The sequence below is a fragment of the Oncorhynchus nerka genome, linkage group LG15, assembly GCF_034236695.1.
Source record: "Oncorhynchus nerka isolate Pitt River linkage group LG15, Oner_Uvic_2.0, whole genome shotgun sequence".
In the NCBI taxonomy this organism is placed as follows: Eukaryota; Metazoa; Chordata; class Actinopteri; order Salmoniformes; family Salmonidae; genus Oncorhynchus; species Oncorhynchus nerka.
In genome coordinates this window covers 30,630,417-30,652,148 of record NC_088410.1, presented here as the reverse complement: position 1 = coordinate 30,652,148, position 21,732 = coordinate 30,630,417, and the positions used below count along the sequence as shown (strand labels likewise).

General features: G+C 42.5%; 2 protein-coding genes across 7 annotated transcripts in view; one reads left to right on the top strand and one right to left on the bottom strand.

Annotated features, from left to right (window-relative positions):
• LOC115143556 (E3 ubiquitin-protein ligase NEURL1-like) overlaps positions 1–8,663 on the top strand; it is a 69,844-nt gene extending 61,181 nt beyond the window's left edge. Inside the window, exons 5-6 of the mRNA XM_065001503.1 lie at positions 3,897–4,076; positions 4,731–8,663. Coding sequence (XP_064857575.1) covers positions 3,897–4,076; positions 4,731–4,987 — 437 coding nt within the window. The 3' untranslated portion in view covers positions 4,988–8,663. The remainder of the gene's footprint in view (positions 1–3,896; positions 4,077–4,730) is intronic.
• A 3,393-nt stretch (positions 8,664–12,056) lies between these two features.
• LOC115142427 (SH3 and PX domain-containing protein 2A-like) overlaps positions 12,057–21,732 on the bottom strand; it is a 118,013-nt gene continuing 108,337 nt past the window's right edge. For all 6 annotated transcript variants that reach the window (XM_065001497.1, XM_065001501.1, XM_065001498.1 and 3 more), the window contains one exon: positions 12,057–21,319. In XM_065001497.1, the coding sequence (XP_064857569.1) occupies positions 19,241–21,319 (2,079 nt within the window). In that variant the 3' untranslated portion in view covers positions 12,057–19,240. The remainder of the gene's footprint in view (positions 21,320–21,732) is intronic.

Genomic DNA, 21,732 nt, shown 5'->3' with positions numbered 1-21,732 from the left:
GCATGTGCTTCTTAAACGTGGACTCTGAATTTTGTTGAGTGGAACGTGACAAACCCCCAACATATCTCCCTAAACTTCACGCTAGAAATCCCCAAAAGTGATTGAAAAGCCATTCACTTCAATAGGATCATAAGATCTTTTTTAAATTTTTGTATTATTTCACCTTTATTTAACCAGGTAGGCCAGTTGAGAACAAGTTCTCATTTACAACTGTGACCTGGCCAAGATAAAGCAAAGCAATGCAACAAAAACAACAACAGAGAGTTACACATGGAATAAACAAAGTATAGTCAATAACACAAAAGAACGTCTATCTACAGTGTATGCAAATGAAGTAAGGAGGTAAGGCAATAAATAAGCCATAGTAGCGAAGTAATTACAATTTATCAATTAACACTGGAGTGACAAATGTGCAGATGATGAATGTGCAAGTAGAAATACTGCGGTGCAAAAGAGCAGAAAAAAAAGAAAAAAAAATATGGGGATGAGGTAGGTAGATGGTTGGATGGGCTATTTACAGATGGGCTGTGTACAGCTGCAGCGATCGGTAAGCTGCTCTGACAGCCGATGCTTGAAGTTAATGAGGGAGATATAAGTCTCCAACTTCAGTGATTTTTGCAATTCGTTCCAGCCATTGGCAGCCGAGAACTGGAAGGAAAGGTGGCCAAAGGGGGTGTTGGCTTTGGGGATGACCAGTGAAAGATACCTGCTGGAGCGTGTGCTACGGGTGGGTGTTGCTATGGTGACCAGTGAGCTGAGATAAGGCGGAGCTTTACATAGCAAAGACTTATAGATGACATGGAGCCAGTGGGTTTGGTGACGAATATGTAGCGAGGACCAGCCAACGAGAGCATACAGGTCGCAATGGTGGGTAGTATATGGGGCTTTGGTGACAAACAGATGGCACTATGATGGACTACATCCAGTTTGCTGAGTAGAGTTTTGGAGGCTATTTTGTAAATGACATTGCCAAAGTTAAGGATCGGCAGGATAGTCAGTTTTACGAGGGTATTTTTGGCACCATAAGTGAAGGAGGCGTTGTTGCAAAATCGGAAGCCGATTCTAGATTTAACTTTGAATTGGAGATGCTTAATGTGAGTCTGGAAGGAGAGTTTACAGTCTAGCCAGACACCTAGGTATTTGTAGTTGTCCACATATTCTTTGTCAGAGTAGTGATGCTAAGTCCAGAGTAGTGATGCTGGACGGGCGGGCAGGTGTGGGCAGCGATCGGTTGAAGAGCATTCATTTAGTTTTACTAGCATTTAAGAGCAGTTGGAGGCCACAGAAGGAGTGTTGTATTGCATTGAAGCTCGTTTGGATGTTTGTTAACACAGTGTCCAAAGAAAGGCCAGACGTATACAGAATGCTGTCGTCTGCATAGAGGTGGATCAAAGAATCACCCGTAGCCAGAGCGACATTATTGATATATACAGAGAAAAGAGTCAGCCCAATAATTGAACCCTGTGGCACCCCCATAGAGACTTCCAGAGGTCCGGACAACAGGCCCTCCGATTTGACACACTGAACTCTATCTGAAAAGTAGTTAGTGAACCAGTCGAGGCAGTCATTAGAGAAGCCAAAGCTGTTGAGTCTGCCGATAAGTATACAGTGATTGACAGAGTCGAAAGCCTTGGCCAGGTCAATGAAGACTGTTTTTTATCGATGGTATTTATGATATCGTTTTGGACCTTGAGCGTGGCTGAGGTGCACCCGTGACCAGCTTGGAAACTGGATTGCATAGCGGAGAAGGTACAGTAGGATTCGAGATGGTCGATGATCTGTTTGTTCACTTTGCTTTCGAAGACTTAGAAAGGCAGGGCAGGATGGATATAGGTCTGTAACAGTTTGGATCTAGAGTGTCTCCCCCTTTGAAGAGGGGGATGACCACGGCCACTTTCCAATCTTTAGGAATCTCAGACGATACGAAAGAGAGGTTGAACAGACTAGTAATAGTAATCATTCATCTGTCTACAAATGTACTGTATAGTAACTGTATAGCACACTTAGAGAAAAACCCCTCTGATCTTTGTAGGCCCATGTCTTCATAACATACCAACTCTTCTTTCAGATTCAAATAAGCTTTATTAGCATGAATGGACAAGGCCACTGTTGCTTAAACCAGTTGAGAAAATGAAACCAACAATAACAATAAAGTAAATCAAAAAGTATTGTGATTAGAGAACGGGGGGAAAATATATATACATGAGATAACTATTATATAGAATATATATATAGAATAAATATTACCGGAGATTTTTTTTTTTATGAATATAAATAAAATAAATACATCAAAATAGTAATAATAATCTTTCTTTCTCTCGGTTCTTTATGATATAGGATCATTCTTCAATGTAGAACCTACTGGATAGTCCACTTACAGTACTAAAGGTGGCTATAGTTGAGGTGGCTATATTTGAGGTGGCTATATTTGAGGTGTCTAATATTTGAGGTGCCTATATTTGAGGTGGCTATAGTTGAGGTGTCTATAGTTGAGGTGGCTATAGTTGAGGTGGCTATAGTTGAGGAGGCTATAGTTGAGGTGGCTATAGTTGAGGTGGCTATAGTTGAGGTGGCTATAGTTGAGGTGGCTATATTTGTGGTGGCTATATTTGTGGTGGCTATAGTTGAGGAGGCTATAGTTGAGGTGGCTATAGTTGAGGTGGCTATAGTTGAGGAGGCTATAGTTGAGGTGGCTCTATTTGAGGTGGCTATAGTTGAGGTGGCTATAGTTGGTGGCTATAGTTGAGGTGGCTATAGTTGAGGAGGCTCTATTTGAGGTGGCTCTATTTGAGGTGGCTATAGTTGAGGTGGCTATAGTTGAGGAGGCTATAGTTGAGGAGGCTATAGTTGAGGTGGCTCTATTTGAGGTGGCTATAGTTGAGGTGGCTATATTTGTGGTGGCTATATTTGTGGTGGCTCTATTTGAGGAGGCTATAGTTGAGGTGGCTATAGTTGAGGTGGCTATAGTTGAGGAGGCTATAGTTGAGGTGTCTCTATTTGAGGTGGCTATAGTTGAGGTGGCTATAGTTGAGGTGGCTATAGTTGAGGAGGCTATAGTTGAGGAGGCTATAGTTGAGGTGGCTATAGTTGAGGAGGCTATAGTTGAGGTGGCTCTATTTGAGGTGGCTATAGTTGAGGAGGCTATAGTTGAGGTGGCTCTATTTGAGGTGGCTATAGTTGAGGTGGCTATAGTTGAGGTGGCTATAGTTGAGGAGGCTATAGTTGAGGTGGCTATAGTTGAGGTGGCTATAGTTGAGGAGGCTATAGTTGAGGTGGCTCTATTTGAGGTGGCTATAGTTGAGGTGGCTATAGTTGAGGTGGCTATAGTTGAGGAGGCTATAGTTGAGGTGGCTATAGTTGAGGTGGCTATAGTTGAGGTGGCTATATTTGAGGTGGCTATATTTGAGTTGGCTATAGTTGAGGTGTCTCTATTTGAGTTGGCTATAGTTGAGGTGGCTCTATTTGAGGAGGCTATAGTTGAGGTGGCTATAGTTGAGGTGGCTCTATTTGAGGAGGCTATAGTTGAGGTGGCTCTATTTGAGGAGGCTATAGTTGAGGTGGCTATAGTTGAGGTGTCTCTATTTGAGGTGTCTCTATTTGAGGTGGCTATAGTTGAGGTGGCTATAGTTGAGGTGGCTCTATTTGAGGAGGCTATAGTTGAGGAGGCTATAGTTGAGGAGGCTATAGTTGAGGTGGCTCTATTTGAGGAGGCTATAGTTGAGGAGGCTATAGTTGAGGTGTCTCTATTTGAGGAGGCTATAGTTGAGGAGGCTATAGTTGAGGAGGCTATAGTTGAGGAGGCTATAGTTTAGGTGTCTCTATTTGAGGTGGCTCTATTTGAACTCTATATGCTTTCATAACCATCTCTTTTCTCTCTGTCTGTTCTCTGGCTCCAGGTTCCACACATCTCGGGGACCAGCCGGCGCGGGCTCCCTCCATCCCCAGCTCTCCCTCCTCCTCCCCCCACACCCCCAGCGCCCTAGCCCTGGCCCTGGGTAGTGGAAGCTCCGACCCTGTCCTTAACGGAGGCCTGGGAGGCCCCAGCTCCGCGGCCTACTGTGGTGGCTCTGCGGGAGGTCTGTACCTTTCAGAGCCACTCTATTAATCAAACTATCAAACCCACTGCAGGGGGTTAAGAGAGGAGAGAGGGGGACACTAGGTAGCAGATGTCCTGGGTGGTGAGTCTGTTCGGTACATTGCTTCTCGTGCTGTGCAGCGGGAGGACACAATGTCTCGTCTACTGTTGTAGTTAGGTAATGTGAGGCTGCCTTCATAGTAGAACAACAGTGGTAAAATGGGTTTGTACTGTATTTATTGTAAGGGATGTATTGATCAATACTGTAGATTAGATCCATTACATCAGGTCATACACTACCGGTCAAAAGCTTTAGAACACCTACTCATTCAAGGGTTTTTCTTCCTTTTTACTATTTTCTACATTGTAGAATAATAATGAAGATATCGAAACTATGAAATAACACGTATGGAATCATGTAGTAACCAAAATGTGTTTTAACAAATAAAAACATATTTTATTTTTGAGATTCTTCAAATATCCACCCTTTACCTTGGTGACAGCTTTGCACACAAAAGTTCTGAAACTTTTGACCGGTAGTGTACATGCAGAATGTTCTTTCATTAGTCTATTGATTACTGACACCCCTAACACATGTTCTCTCTTTTTCCCTCTCCCTCCTTCCCTCCCTCCGTCACTACCTCCCCCCTAACAGGAACGACCCCCAGCTCGCCCGTCAGCCTCCCCAAGTCGCCCACCTTCCCATCAGGCAGCGGGAGAGGGCCCGGGTGGCCGACAGGCGATGAGTGCTCCATCTGCTACGAGAACCACGTGGACACGGTCATCTACGCCTGCGGTCACATGTGTCTCTGCTACACCTGCGGCGTCAAACTCAAGAAGATGTCCAACGCCTGCTGCCCCATCTGCAGGAGACAAATCAAAGACATCATTAAGACCTACCGTAGCACGTAGGGGGCCTTTGAAGCTAAGGGCCTCGTAACTGAGTGCCACAGGCATAAGTTAATGGGGAGAGGAGGAAGATGTTGGGGAAAGACTGATAAACTTTTAAGATCAGGGAAATGGACAATGAACAGTTCGCTCTGGTACTTTTGTGTGATGGATTTTGAGGAAGAATCTTGGTTTTTGTTTCAAATACCCATTTTTTTGTTTGCTGGTAACAGTTAGTACACCTGCACTGCAAAGGTCTCTTGCATTTCCACTTTCCCTCTGACGCAGTATGTGACGGCTTTTGAAGTGGCGGGTTTGCAACCGCGGCGAGAACTTCCTCTCTCAACTACAAGTTTTCATTCTTCTTGCTCTCTCCAAGGATTCAGGAAGTTTCAGACTTTGAGGAAAGAGAAGACGTGAAAGTACTTTTTATTTTGTTGTTTAAGCCACTTCCAGACGACTGCCGCTCGTTTGCATGGAAGCAAACCAGGTGGTTTCAATTCAACGTTTTTGGTCTTGAGATGATGTATTTATGTTGAAGAGGAGAAGGACTGTTAAGTTCCAACATTTGCTTCTTAACTTGACTCAACTTTGTCTGTAAAAACAAAAACAACAGGCAAAATGTCTACCCTTGTCCACAGATAGTTCTTTATTAACATAACGTCTCAGTATGACACAACTTCTGTCTGTGTGTTACTTAGGCAAACTACAGAGGAAAAGAGAGGACTTATTTGTTGCTCAAGGGTTGTGACCGGAAAGGGATGCATTTCTGCAGTAGTCATAGGATTCATCAATAGGAAGATGATCACAGTTGTATAAAGTTGTGAAGTATAGGGACGTAAGTATATGACGTGTGAAGCAGTGCTGTATCACCTCTTGCTCCTATACAGTAAGTCATATATTCTCAACCAAATGTATTTGTGTGGTAGTTCTATAGCACATTCATTGGTGGTAGCTGTCCTGTTGCGCTAGCTAGCTATCTGCTTGCTCTGCAGTGTCGTGTGTTGCACTGAAGTCAGTACTGCGCTCTCGGAAATGCCCCAACATATTATTTTACACAATAAATTTAAACAGCCATCAAAACCATGTCACTGGCAGCCTCAGCTCCCAATCCAATCCCAGAATGTGTACCCACATCACGTGACTGGAAGCAGGAAGTGAAAGTACATTTATTGGGTGTTCCTCAGGTCCAGCTGTTAACGCCCCAAAATGGTGACAGTTTACGCAAACACCAGCCCAATGCACTGTGATTGTTGCCATGGTAATAGCGTTCGACGTCGATCCGACACAGGTCCCTGCCTTAATTTATGAACATTTACTTTGTTACCAACGGATGTGTGATTAATAATGCTTTGTTTCTATCCATATTTTTCACCAAGACCCCTTACTAAATACCAAATACGATGTTGTGTGTCAGAAGAAAAGCTTTCAGAAACAGGACTTCAGAAACTCAGAGGATAAAAAGCACATGAAACAAAACTGAGTTGTATAACTTATTTTTATAACTCAAAATACTTACTGGTCAGAGGTCATTTGCATCACAGACAGTCAGTAATATGTACACAACCCTAAACCCTATCACGGTACTATTCTAACATCTGCATAGTGCTTCCACCAGCAACAAATACCCTTCACAGTTACACACATTAATGTAGGGTTATGAGAGGTAGATGAGAGGTCAGTTACACACTTACCCCATATGACTTTTATCACTTTGAGGCGAATCCTATTTTATACTTAAGTCGAATTATCACTCAGTCTCCCATTGACATCAATGCAAGACTACCTGAAAATGTGATTTTGTAAAAGTAAGACTTCTCCCCTTTATGATCAGTATGTGTCATGTATCCCATTGAAAATCCCCTCGTGCTTGTGTGTACTGGAGCTATAGGCCATAGCTTTCTGCCGAGAGCTGAAAAGGCAGTTTTGTATCACGTTTATCTTGCATCCTGGTGTAATTAATAGATAATCGACAAATGAATCTGGAATGTAATGCTGCGACAGTATTTGCCAGCTCTCTGTGTTTGGGGCAAATACTGACAAATGTTTCGTATACATCCTCTTTACACTCACAAACAGAACTTTGTGTTTTTATGATATTATATGCTACTGCTTGAAGTGTTAATTCACATTTTGAATGTTAATTTATGTTTTAAAATGAGGCAAATCGTTTTATTGGTGTGGTTGGTAGTATCGAAAGAGAAAAAACATATTTTGTCAGCTTTCTTTCTCGATTCATAGTCATGATTGTAATGTTTGTTTTCTGGTTGATTGAAACCATGAAATAATCAGCTATTTCTACTTCTACTCTGTATCCTAAAGCCAGGAACGATATTATCTTGTACCATCCACCAATACCTAGGACTCCCTGCAGTATACAATCATAACACCTCGTTGCTTTGGGTAAAAGACAAGCACAGATGAATAATTTTACAAACCCTGAATATTCAGACGCTGAATTTTTTTTGTAATTTTGACGTTGTTGTTTAAGCCTCCTTTCGAGTCCAAACCAGGTTTGTTTTTATAGCTCTTACCAAGTATAAATTTAAAGGCCGTCGTTGTATGGCAATGTTAAATGTCACTTTATATGAATCCTGATTGTACTTTTGAAATGGTCTAGTATATAGGCAATCTCTAGCATATTCTATCACAGTAAAATTTGTGCTGATACTAAGTGTGCGACGAAATCCGAAATCCAATAAAAAATAAATGTGTTATTCCACCTCGTAATTTGCAATGTCTGTGCTAAACGCACTTAATTTCCCCTCTCTTGAAACGTTTTTTTTTTTTACAGTTGTTTTTTTTACTGGCCCTTTATCCAAGGAATTTAACTCACAACCACTAATGTAAACAATAGTCATTGAACATACGGTCATGTCATAAATGGCATACCCATACATTGACATCCTATAATAACGTAAAAGTTAAATAGCATGCAAAAAAAACAAGGCACCTAAATTGCTGCCTATCATTTATTGAGTTTACATACAGGATTAATTGAAGTGGTCTGACTCATGTCAGTACTCAGTGGCTTAAAGTTTAGCCCTCCACACAGATACTATGACTAGGGCCCAGAATTGTTCCTGACCTAGTGACCTGGAAAACTCAGGGCCCTAACTATAACACCAACCAGTTGCGGTGTGATACCAATTTACCCATTTACCAATTTTCTCTCCTGATTGTTTGTCGACCCGGTAGTGTATTTATCTTCTATTGAAGTGTTTTGATCTCAGATCCTACTGTACTTGGGTGTTTGCTTTCTTCTTCTACCCTCCTCCATTTTAGAAAAACTTCTTCAGATATTACTAGACAGGTTTCACCTGGGAAATATACTTTCTTTTCTGTCTTTTAGTTGTTTGAGATGATTGTTGATCGTCCTAGTTAGTGAACTTTGGGACCAATAGAAAACGAGCTAAAAAATAAATTGCGACATCGCAATCTCCTCGGCCATCATTTAGACAGAGTTCAGGGGTCGATCAGAACGCTACACATAGAAACGTAACATAGGCTATAGGTCAACCACGATTGCTCCTATTATCCATGATATAGAAGTATATATGTTCTATGTTGAGACTCATCCATTGTTTAAGATACTTTGCAAACCTGTCTTTATTTGAAAACTAGTTTCCAAGTGATCTGTTTGTGAGCTATGTGAGTCGGACGATTGTGTCAATAAACTTTCCAGACGTGTTTCAAAGAAGTGTCTGTGCCTGCTTTTCTCTTAAAACATGAATAGAACATAAATGACAAAAAATGTGATTACAAGTTAATTCTATATTTTCTATCACATCTCCAATACCTTAATATGATTGGATTATCTCCCATACGTATCCAACTGCAACATGCACTTGATAACAAATTCTTATTTATTATATCCATACTCCAGTAAATGTCTTTTCTTTTTTTTTTTTTTTTACATTTATTTAACTTTTATTTAACCTGGAAGGGCTCATTGAGATTTGCAGTCTCTTTTTCAAGAGTGTCCTGGCCAAACTACAGGTAATGTAAAAAAAACAACATAGAATTCACAAGAGTATAACAAAATCATAAAACAGCTAATTAAAAACATTAACATGTCAGGGAACCAGCCTCAAATCAACCTTCCAAACAATAAAAATGGCCAAATAAAAAGGTAGTAAACCCAAAATGGCTTTGTAAATTAAAGTATACCACTGCCTGAGCCTACGAGTGACTAGAGAAGGCCAGCCAACCCTGGTATACAAAGTGCAGTGGTGCGTAAGGGTTGTGCAGTTTAAAATACAACTCAGTGCTCCATGGTAAAGGGTGTCAATTGATCTCAAACACTGAAAGGAAGCATTCATATAGAAAATATCCCCATAGTCTAGTATATGCATAAATGTAGCTGATACTAGCCTCCTTCTGGCTTCAAAAGAAAAACAAAATAAAACAAAATAAATTCCCAACTTCATTTTTTAAATTTAAGTAAATTTTTGAATATGCAATTTAAAAGAGAGGCCGTCGTCAATTAAAATTCCAAGATATTTCTATGAGGTTGCTGTTTCAATCTCATTGCGCTGTCAGGTAGTAATAGGTGAAAGGTTCAGAGGTGTATTTCTTGCATTAGAAAAAATCATTAGATCGCAGTGCTAGCTGTGCCACTAGAGATTCTGGGTTCGAGTCCAGGCTCTGTCACAGCCGGCTGCGACCGGGAGACCCATGGGGTGGCGCACAATTGGCCCAGCATCGTCCGGGATAGGGGAGGGTTTAGCCGGTGGGGGGCCGGGAGCAGTGCATGCTGACACGGTTGCCAGGTGTACATTTTTTCTTCCAGCACATTGGTATGGCTGGTTTCCGGGTTAAGTCGGCATTGTGTCAAGAAGCAGTACGGCTTGGTTGGGTTGTGTTTCGGAGTAGGCACGCTCTCGACCTTCGCCTCTACCAAGTACAGAGCCCTGGGGCACACCATTACAGACAGACAATTTAACAGACATGAGCCCATCAAATTGAGTGCACTGAGTTCTATCAGGCAGATAGTTAGCAAACCATGCAACTGCATGCGCCGAAAGACCAATGCTCGAAAGTCTCTGCCTTAGAATAGCATTACCAACTGTATCAAAAGCCTTAGAGATCAATAAAAAGTGAGACACAGTGCTGTTTTTTGTCAAGGGCTTCAATGATATCATTTAAAACCTTCATGGCTGCTGTAATTGTGCTATGCTTCTTCCTGAAGCCCAATTGGTACATTGATAAAACAGAGTTAGTATATAAAAACTATTAGCTGTTCACTAACAAGGGTTTCAAATAATGATACAATCCATTGATTAAGTTGACTATCATCCCCCAGCCACGCTGATTGCATGGATCATGAACACAGTTTGTGTCAGCATAGTCGTAAAACACACAGGAATCCAAATAGAGAGGCTAACCCAGACCTACACAACCCTGACCTTCTGTGGTCCAGTGGAACTTGGTGCTTTCAGTGGTATGTGATTTGGGGCACCTGTTACATCATGTGTTTTGGACGGCCCCAGCTGCCTAGGTGGTTTATGTTCAACCGGGGTCCTCCAGGGGACACCAGGCTTAGGGTCAGGGGCTCCAAGCACTGCAGGCAGCTACCGCCTCATCCAAATATCCCTCTGATGTCCCCAGATATACATATGTCTGTCAGTAGTGGATTAATAGCGTGTAAGACATGGTAATATCTAGGAGGAGGAATGAGGTCTGACAATAATCTAGATGATATATATCAAATCTGTCATCAAGGTGTATTAGTATCCGATGACTCTGTTATAAAGTGATGGGTCATAGTTAATGTCCATAGGTAATACTCTGTGATGATGGATTAAATGTTCATGTGTTTAAAAACATTATTTTGAATACATGCAGTCCTTATACCTGCTTTACAAAGGCCCTTGAGGTAAGACCTTTACAAATAAACAGCTAAAAACCGCAAACCATGAGCTCAAACTCCCTTCTGGCTGAAGAGAACAGACCAGTTCAAGATTGCCATCTAGTGGATATATATAAATGGTTCCACTGACCAATGAGAATCTGTTTTAGCGATGGGTCCTCCTATGAGAGCTTTCCTCAGCTGTCGACACTGTCTCACTTAAATATGCCATCACCGTCACACCTGAAGATGACAGTGACATGGAATGAACAGAAGCACTAAGACCTTTACTTCAGTACCTCTCTGAAATATTCCCAAATGGTCTATGTGCAACCAAAAGGTGGCGGAAACACTGTCGGCCTCTAAGTGTTTGTTGCGTCTTTATTTGATACCTGTCATTCTAGAACTTTCCTGAAATACTCCAATACAGTCTTTATGTTGGACATGATGTCTCTATGTATTAGTCCTCCCACAGCTGTTAGCCTGAGTGTTACATTCTCTTCACATCTCCCATAACCACCCATGATCAATGTGATGAATTCTCTAACCTTTAGATGCTGAGGGTAACTTGCACATGTTCTGTTGAACGCGAGCGTTTTGTGAGGGTTCGATGGGGGTTGGGTGGTTGTCCTAACGGGAGAGGTAGGTGTGCACATTTTCCGTGTTCATTTAGGCGTATGCGATACATCTTTCTACATGTGTATAGATGTCCGGATGCCGCAGTATGATTTTTCCCCCCTCCATCTTTCTCATTTGCAGTAGGTAGGGCTCTACCATACTAGTTCATCTTCATTTTCTGCCCTTACAATTTTTACAGTTCTCTCATAACTCATACAATATACATCTAAAACAGGATTTTAAAAAAATTATAATAATTGTACAATCCAAGTCTAAATATACTTATTCTGATTTATACCACACAACAAATGAAGATATATGTATCCTTCAATAAATGTACTGTCACCTACAATTGTATGTAAAAGTTATAAATAAATCTAAATATGAATGCATGAGCCATATCAGCTCACTTGGTCCTGTGTGGCTCAGCTGGTAGAGCATGGTGCTCACAATGACGGGGTTGTGGGTTCTATTCCCACGGGGGACCAGTATGGGGAAGAAAGTATGTACTTTGTGTCTGCTAAATGCCTCAAACATTTAATAATAATACTACTGCAAATATTCTGTTTCGTAATGTATGGCGTGTGAATGTTCAGGCTAACAAATGAAAACAGAGAGGCAACATGAATTAAACAAAGATAATACATTTAATAGTGTTTCTCTTTAGGGGCAATGCAAGATACAATGGAAACAGGAACGAGACACAACAACAACAAAAAAGTTTTCAAAATGAGAACGGTAAAAAGGGACGGCCCTGTTTTCAAAAAGAACCGCTGGCACACAAACCAATTGTTACGTTTCCCGTTGAAGAGTAGACTGATTCGATTATTTGTACATTTGCTGTACTTTCACATACACTTATTGACTTACTCACTGATGCAAAATCATGACATGTCCTGACATGTCCTGCTGCTTTAATCGCCTTGTCGCACGACATTACATTTTGTCACACCGAATGACTCACGTCAGTGACATTTACAAAAGGAATCCGTTTCTCTTGAACTCCAACCTCCCATGACACCTTTCTTTTGAAAACAGGACTAGTCTCTAGAGTTGAACACAAATGTTGCATAAGAATAATGCAAATTAAAAAAGAGAGAAAAACAAATACTATCGCAACTCCTTTGGTCCAACTCGAAGCACTGGTGGTATGATGTAACAGAGTTGACATGCTGGTAGTGGGTCATTATTGTTTCAAGTTTGGGTATAAGGACCTAGACGGTTTACAGAGCGTAGGTTTAGAGAGTATAACTTTGGTTTGAGGCCTTGTCTACAAATGAGGTTTTTGTGTCAGTGTTGGAGATTTGCCACACTACCTTCTACTCTAAATAGGAATTAGACTATAACTGTCGTCACTGAATGCTCATGAAGGCCTTATCTTAGGTAATAACAAGACTTTTGACTACGCCAACTAAAATGTATTCAGTGATGTATTCAGTGACCCCTCAAATGACACACATCTTTATCTGACAAATCCTCCCTCCAGAAAATATGGATGTGGCAATAAATATGGTCCATATTGGTACCCATACAAAACAAAAAGGAAGGTAGTTTTAAGCAGTGTGAGCAGTTATTGCTTAGTGCGATGTGACACGATGTATCTGTCTGAGGGGAAATTAAAGAGAGTATAAAGTAGTAATAGAACAGGAAGTCAAACAGTGAGAGTCTCAGCACGGCAAGAAACACACAAAAAAGAACCAGCATGCTCTATTCCTCAGCCATGCAATACATTAGCATTATAAGCAATGCCCCAACGCCACCTGTTGTGTTAAGTAACACTTGGCGTAGTCGGCAGTCCCATTCCACCTGTCTGAAGCGTTACCATCAGTTCTAGCACTGAGTAAGCTTTCATCCCTCTCCTTTTCTTCTTCATTTCTTTCATTCATTGACTTCCTTCATGAGCAAACAACATAAACATTTCACTCTAAAAAAGTTATGTTCAACATACCTACTAAAAACAACCCTTAGGTTAAACACCTCACACCCCTTTCACAAACACTTACTACTAACTTTCTCAAAACATCACACCTCCTACCCTTTCTCTCATTAACCTGGCTCTCCAGCCTCTCCCTTCACACCAGGAGAGAATAAGCCATCAGACAGAAGTTGAAGCTTCACCACAGCAAATGATATAAAGCTGAATAAATCAGACACATGATTAATATGCCACCCGCTAAAAAGCTGGAGAGAGACAGAACGAGAGAGACAAAGAGTGAGAGCATCTATCCATCTTCGACAGCCACAATCTCATTCGTTTTAGATTAGCCCCTCGTGGCTGTGTTTCCCCGCTATCAGAACGCCACCGGCGCGAGACATACTGGGCTTCAAAACTTTAACTACCGCAATTAAAATGGTCTTTTGATAAGGAGATTTCACTGTCACGCATCGTACATGGATTGTTCATTAGCCCAAGCTGTGGGTGATGGGAGAAGAGGAAGTATGATGCAGTGTTATTCATTGTTATTCATTGTCTCTGATGGAAGCTATTGCTACTGGTTTTAACAGAAGTCTAGTCAGCATGAACAGAGGAGCACAATGTCCACAACTGTATCCAGCTCCTCTCTCTCTCTCTCTCTCTCTCATTCTCACTCTCTCTTGTTCACTATCTCTGTGTCGTTCTCTCGTTCTTGCCATGTCATCTACATTCCACAATCTGATCCATCTCAGGTTTCCCAACGCATCCCACACACAACCAACCTCATCCCTGACCTCCTATCTTTCTCCTGACCTCACCCGCACGCAATCCATCTCATCACAGTGCGCACGTCCTCTCTCTCAAACACACCAACACACAATATCTCACATCACATGCTTCTACGACCCAAACCTCATACACTAGATGCACTCAACATATGCAATCTCTTCGTTCTCCCTACTCCAAGTGACTGGGAACTACAAGCTTCGGTTGAGGCGAAAGAAAGAAAAAGAACATGGTGGAAGTATGGTGGAAGAGGCCAAAGCGTGAGCAAGGAGGCACTAGTAAAGGAAAAGAACATGGTGGAAGTATGGTGGAAGAGGCCAAAGCGTGAGCAAGGAGGCACTAGTAAAGGAAAAGAACATGGTGGAAGTATGGTGGAAGAGGCCAAAGCGTGAGCAAGGAGGCACTAGTAAAGGAAAAGAACATGGTGGAAGTATGGTGGAAGAGGCCAAAGCGTGAGCAAGGAGGCACTAGTAAAGGAAAAGAACATGGTGGAAGTATGGTGGAAGAGGCCAAAGCGTGAGCAAGGAGGCACTAGTAAAGGAAAAGTAGAAAAAAAGAGCCGTGAGGAAGAAAGCCATTCCGGCTGGTGCTATCTAGGATTACTAGGCTTAAGGGAAGGTCACGCTCGAGAAGGCCCGCCAATTTGTTCAAATAAAAAGAGAGAAAGGAGGCGGGGGCAGAGAGTCGAGGCAGTGTGGCGTCAGTAGGGACGGTCTCACTTGGCTGAATTCGCAAATATGGTAGAGGCTCTAATCTATTCTTTCCGACATGAATGGCTTCCCTCGTCGTTATGTGCGTGTGTGGCCCCTGCATGGGTGCTACTTTACCACAAATCTGTGGCACCCTCCACCAAAGTTAAAACTCAAGGGTGTGTGTGTTTCTTCCCTATAAAACCCACTGGAGGGGAAAGGAAATGAACCGAGACCTTCCAAAGCCACGAAGCACCTTAACTGTTATGTGGGGATAAGTGATTAAAAAAAATAATCTGTAGAGGAAACTTTTAAACCAACCAGTTTTAGTGGACCTCAAGAACATCACTGTTGTAATCTGTGGACAAAGAACCAAACCCATGTAGTATTTTCTCTCTTTCTCCTCAGAAGATTCTAAACATTCTGAACATGGTCAAGTCTGAAATGAATTCCCATGGGGCTTTATTCGAGGACATAAAAAAGTGTTTTCTTATATTTGGTGGTAGGTATAGGTTTGGAAGTGGATGGATTAAACTACGATGGCCCTGTAAGTACACATTCCCGACAAGACTACCGCAGTTGACATTACGCGGTTGACATCTGCGATGGTTCCAAATGTCACTTTTGCCATGGCAACAGGGTTGAAGAGGCCGGCATGGCTTGTGTTCAAATGGCATGGAGGCATCTGCGTACTGTAGGTGGAGGAGAGAGACTCTCCAAGAACAAAAACATTTTGTTCAGGCACAAACGTGACAGCTCGAAGGCAGTCTGGTGAGTACCTAGAGGCCCTCGATGCTGACACAACTCTTACCTCTGTGGATCTGTGGTAGAGAACAGCTAGATGTTAACGAGGTCGGAACCCGGGTCATTGGGTTCTGCCGGTGCCATTCACAGTCCACTAGCCACGCACGCTAGCCAGGAGGAAGGACCAGAAGGGATTCTTACGTGGCCATTGGTTAAAAAAATCTTGTCCATCATGTCACAACATTTTGTGCTGTAGCTCAGTGGAAGTAAGCCTCTCCAATGGGATTGGAGAAGGTTCAGTGCCATTAGCAACTGTTGCTCTTTTGAAAAAGGCTATATGAAAAAAGCAGTGGACCTGAAATGAGTCATGACCTAAAGGTGTTTACATGACAGATGATGGCTTGAATTGATAAAGGGTATATACAGTATATTTTTGGATCATATCTCCTTAGACAAGAAAGGTCAAATTGATCTTGTTTTTCTATAGCTATGCTTTTTAAAGATGCCTATTTGTATTGCACATTTCCTCGTTATTACATTTCTGAAAGATTTTCAAATACAATGGGGTGAAAAAGAAAAACAAAGAAGACAAAAATGATATTTTTGACCAAAACATTTAACAAATTATTAAAAATAAAAAATACATAATACTGAATATGAAAAGGTCGAGCTTGACACATTACAATTCCCTTGTAATTTGCAGGCGCAGGCAGAGAAGCCATGTAAATTGAGCTCAATTAAACAATAGCGATATGCATTAATATGTGCTGAAGCGAAATGTTATGGGTGATTCAACACGTTTACATAATGCCTTTGTCGAGGGGAGGGAGATGGGTTAGGGGTTCTGTATCAACTGTAGTTGTACTGTACATAGACCTAATTATTGATTTCCATTGCTTTACATGGGATATGATGGGTGAGATAAAGAGCATTTTACCCTCCATTTGTGAAGCAGAACTAACTTCAGCTTCTATAGATCTGTATGCAAGGGCTTGAAATTCATACCAAATAGACTGTAGAAATATCTTCTTCTTTTTTTACAGTATATCACACATGATTGACTTTTGTATTAGGTTGCGGGGTCTAGTCCAGTCTAGTGAGGCAGTGGATAAATATTTGATTGTCAACCACAAATGGGAGGTAAAAACATTAGTTCAAAATAAATAAGATTTGAATCAGGCATTACGTACAGACCAATAAGGAGAAAGGAAGTGTCCATGATTCTGCTAGTTGCAGCACACAGCATGGGGGGGGGAAAAAACGTCATTTAGAAGGTTGAAAAAAAGATAGCCAAATACAATAAAGTGAACTAAATTTTTTTTATAAACTACAAAAAAAACCTGACTAACTCTTAGCTGCATTAATATTTGAAAACATTCAATTATGTACAGGCATTGTGTAGTTGGTAGTTTCACTGACCAGCAGTGCATTTGGTATTGCATTGTAACTGCCGGTTTGTAGGGCAACATGAAAAAAAGTATGTTGCAGTAGCATTCATCTCCCACAAGAGAGTACCATGTACAGTATCCAATTATTATATTGTGAGGTGCTTTGGCATCCTCTAAGGACTGAGATATTTTTCAACTCAAGAGTTGAAAAACTTGAGGTAAAAAAAATACGCATATTAAATAGTTTTTAAAAAAATCAATAAATAATATGCTGAGTATTTCAACTGCATCCTTACATTAATGCACTGTAAACAAGTGTTAAAGTGCATTAATTCACAAAAAACGGAACTTCAATCTTCATTATTGTCTATGTGTGATCACACTGTAACAACAACAAACAACTATGGTTGGCTAAAACAGATATAACTGCGATCTAGCAGGTACAATACTTTGTTTAATACTATAATACTGTCCAGCAGAAAATGTCATGAAAAGTTAGTGTTTAACCTCAATTGAGAAGCTCACACAGTGTTAGAAAAATATTTCAGCAGTCTTGAACACCAGCCAGTTGAAATAGTACTTCTTTTGGATTTTCAATTGGGGATCGTTTTGAAGTAATATCAGTATTGAGTTTGGGGAAAACGTATAAGTAAATAGTAAGTCAAAATAGTCCTGCAGTACTATTCTAAATCCAGTAGATACCAAACTACTTTTAAAGAAAGGAAGTAAACATAAACTCCATTGCATACCACATAAACCAATACTGCACAGCAATATCCGCATGTTTCAATATGCTTTGATTTGGGTTCAGAAAATCCAGATGCCCAGATGTTATCAAAACATATATTTTTTTAAACTTCGTTTTAGGTATATTTTTTAATACACTGTATTAGGCTATTTGTGCCCATAAATAAATAGTAAATCTACAAAATAGCCAATGAAATGATATTCTGCATTGGTTTAATCACATTGTGGGCTCGAGGCTGGGATTTAAAAAACATTATTAAGCCATATTTCCAGTACTTATTTTCTGTGCAACTGCAACTGCAATTGCTACACTGTATACAGTAAAGCGTATATAAAAAAATATTTGTCTGGGACTAATACAGACAACTTAGTGTGTAAACGTATTGTGTAAAGTAATATCTTGGTAGTAGGTAAAAACATTTTTTTTAACCGAAAAGCACCTTAAATTGGAATTTATTCCCCAATAAGTATACTTTAATTAGATTTCAAGCTTGGCAGATTTGGGCTTTATTTGCATGCAAGATTCTGCAGGCTTGGTTGAAAATATAGAATAAGAAGTGGGACTACAAAAACAGGGTGAAACTTCAAAGTTCTTCTAATTACGTGTACCTCAACATAGATATTCCATCAGTGAAACTTCAGAGATCTGAATATCCGAGAGGAAACTTTGACTCTTTCCAATTTTGGGCTGTCGGTGGAGTGTTACACAAGAAAGCAGAAATACATCTCTAAGGACAGACTGAAAGACACACAGAGACATTAAAGAACAAAACATACAATAATGACGAATTTTTTTTTTAAGTGAGTCAATTGTGACTCACTGAGAGTCACTGATATCTCTCCCTTTCTCTTGTTTCTTTCTTATTTGATTCTGAACATTCTACTACAACACTCTAGATTGATCCTATTCGCTCGGTAACGTTCCTAAAACACTCCTACTCAAGTGATTCTCTTGAACGTTACAAAAATAATTTTGGGGGTATTCATGCTCATAGGCCTATGGCACTGTCATACATTTGGTAATGACGTTGATTCACCGATGTGTTCCGTCCACTTCTTCGAACCCCCATTCAGTTGATCATCTACAAAAAGGCACCTATTTGGCATTACAGTCACAAGGGCAGGTATAAGGCTTGCCATCATTGCCCAGCTATCTTCTCTTTCTAATGTAAACCCCTTCTCGAAGGTGTCGTGTCAAATCGCATCGTTCCAAAGTTCCAAAAACATATTTGTGTTTCTAACACTTGGGTTGGCCAACCCCGTTTTCAGTCTCTCGTTACATCCCATATCGCACACAAAAATCTGGACTTTTAGTCTTTTATGTGTACATTTTAGAAATAAAAGTGTCTCTTTCTCATTATAAGGTTAAAACAACATTTTTTTTTTACATAAAGTACTTCAGAATCAATTATTTGTTTACATATTTGGAGCATATTGCTTGTGGTAGCTCTTGTGGGGTAACATTCTTATGGAGTGATGTCATCACCAATATTCTTAGTGACATCATCAAAGGGGGGAATTGTTATTATTATTAGGCCATTACTTCTTCCTCTCTAGGTAGTTGGAGGGGACCCAGCCCTTGCGGGGGTGCAGGGCATCTTGGACCTTGCAGTACCACCACCCGTTGGGGTTCCTGTCTAGAACCTCCAGGCAGGTGCCCTCAGGGAAGCCCATGGTCTCATCGTCCCCCCGGTAGTCAGCGATGGAAACATATACCTCCCTCCCCAGGTTGTTATGGATCAGCTGGCTCTTCTCGATAGGCTTGGGCCTGACTGTGGAGACGGGGATACCATTACGCTGCACAACAACCCCAACCCTGCTCAAGGCGTCCGTCCCGCCACCGGCGCCAAATCGTTCCGCCGAAGACCCCCTGGTGGTGATAGAGCGCTCTGAGGGTCTCGATCGGGTCTCGACTGTGACGGGTTGCGCACGCACAGCGTTGAAAGAGGAGTTACGGCGCACGCCGAGGGTAGCGGAACCGGAGCGGTACTGGTCGGTACGATACTGGTTGTGGGCGGCCAATGACTCATTCCGCCTCAGGGAACTTGTCATGTAATGTTGACTGACCATGGCGGGCTGTGGCGCAGACACGAACACGGACTGGGGTCTGACGGCAGACTGCGGTCTCACCCCACCGTTCCTCATTCTCGCGGCTCCGTTAACCAGCACAGCCGGCTTGGAGAAGCCCCCCGGAGGCTTGGAGGGGATGGGGGGAGTGTTCCTCGATCTCAGACCCCCTGGCGTATGGTGCACCTGGTGGTGATTAGTGAGTCCCTTGAGGTTGATGTCATTGAGCGCCAGCACGCGCTGCTCATTCTTCTCCAGGCTGTTGGACTTGCTCCCGGTGCCGCTGCCCGACCCAGAGCGCTGCCCGTCAGACTCGGACCCACCGCCGTCCCTCCCTTGGCGGATGGGCTCCAAATAAAAAGTGGGCGCCCAGCCTTCCTTGTCCCGCCAACGAATGTACCACCAGCCGCTCTCCTGCCTCTCCAGGACTTCCACCTCCACCCCAGATGGAAAGCTCAGCTCTGACTCCTGGACCTTGTCGTAGGCGTCTGTGGTCCGGTATAGGTTGAACCCCTCCAGATCTGAATCTCCCCGGCTCCCTTTGGAGTAGATTGAAGAGAGGTCTGAGGTGCTGTTGCGGGAAGAATGGGAGTCCTCCGACGAGATGACGGAGGCCGTCTCTGAGTCTTTGAGCCCATGGACGGTATGCCGGAGTTGTCCCGTGGGCCTCAACTGGCGTCTCAGGGAAGTGATGTCCATCCTCTCAGGGCACTGTGGCTCTGACTTGGTGGTGAGCAGAGGTTTAGGCCTCACCGAGGGCTTGAGCTTGGTGGAGGGGCTCTGGCCTATCCTTTGCTCCACCGTCCGGATGCCTGGAGGTTTCCTGGAATCTCTACCCGATTCGTCTGAGGACAACCTGGGGCTGGTGTCGGCTTTGGCTAGGGACTGGCTTCGGCTCAGCTCCGGGGCGATCTTCTTCAATGGCTTTCCCCCTGCTAGAGGTGAAGACCCTGAGGGTTTGCGGGGTACAGTCGAGGAGTGGTAGATCCTTGGGGAGTTGGAACCACCGCAGCCTTTGGCCGAAGCCCCTTCATCACCACTACTGCGCCTGAAGCCATCGTTCTCATAGATACATTCTTCTTTGGCCATCTCTTCAACGGACCTGAAGGACCTTCTTCTATAGCTGATAATCACAGGGGAGGTTTTGCAGACCGGAGGAGAACTACGGTACTTCTCACAGACCACACTGTTGATTTTCACCTCCAGGGGGCGATGTATTGTCTCTCCCTTCAGGGAATCTGTGTCCGACTCGCCCTCGCATCCAACAGCGGGAACGTCGTATTCCGGTTCCTCATATACTGTGGGCCGGCTGGGGGATTCTGGGGCTTTGGAGGATGAGGAGATGGAGTGACTGGGTGAGGGTGATGGCGTCTCTTCTGAGTCTTGCTTTTTGGTGGGTGGAGCTGGGGGCGGGACTTTGGGGCGTGTAAGCGTGCTGGTTCGTCGGCTAAGGTTGGGTTTCTTGCGTTTGTCGATGTAGGAGCAGGGGGCCCAACCCTCCGTCTCCCCGATCTGGACATACCACCAGCCCCCGGAGTTCTTCTCTATGACCTACAGAGAAGACAGGTGGGAAGATAACCAACAGTCAGACACACTTGATGGAGCTATCACTTTATAATCAACATTCAGCCTCACTTGAACTTCACACTGATGAAAATAGTATTTTTAACAATGGGTCCTGATCAAAAGTAGTGAATAGGAATAGGGTGTCATTTAGGAAGTAGACAATGTTTCTCATACATGTAGATCTCTTGAGCATTGCGGTTATACAGATGTAGGATCTTAATTTGATCACCCTGCTGCAGAAGAACTTGGCATCTATAATGCACAGGGAGAGGGTCAGAGTAATAGTGTCCTATTTCTCTACTGCTGTTCTCTCCCTCCCTCCATCATCCCCTCCACTATATCACACCATCATCCTCCCCATTGACAGATGTAGGCCCTTGATTTGATCACTCTGTTGC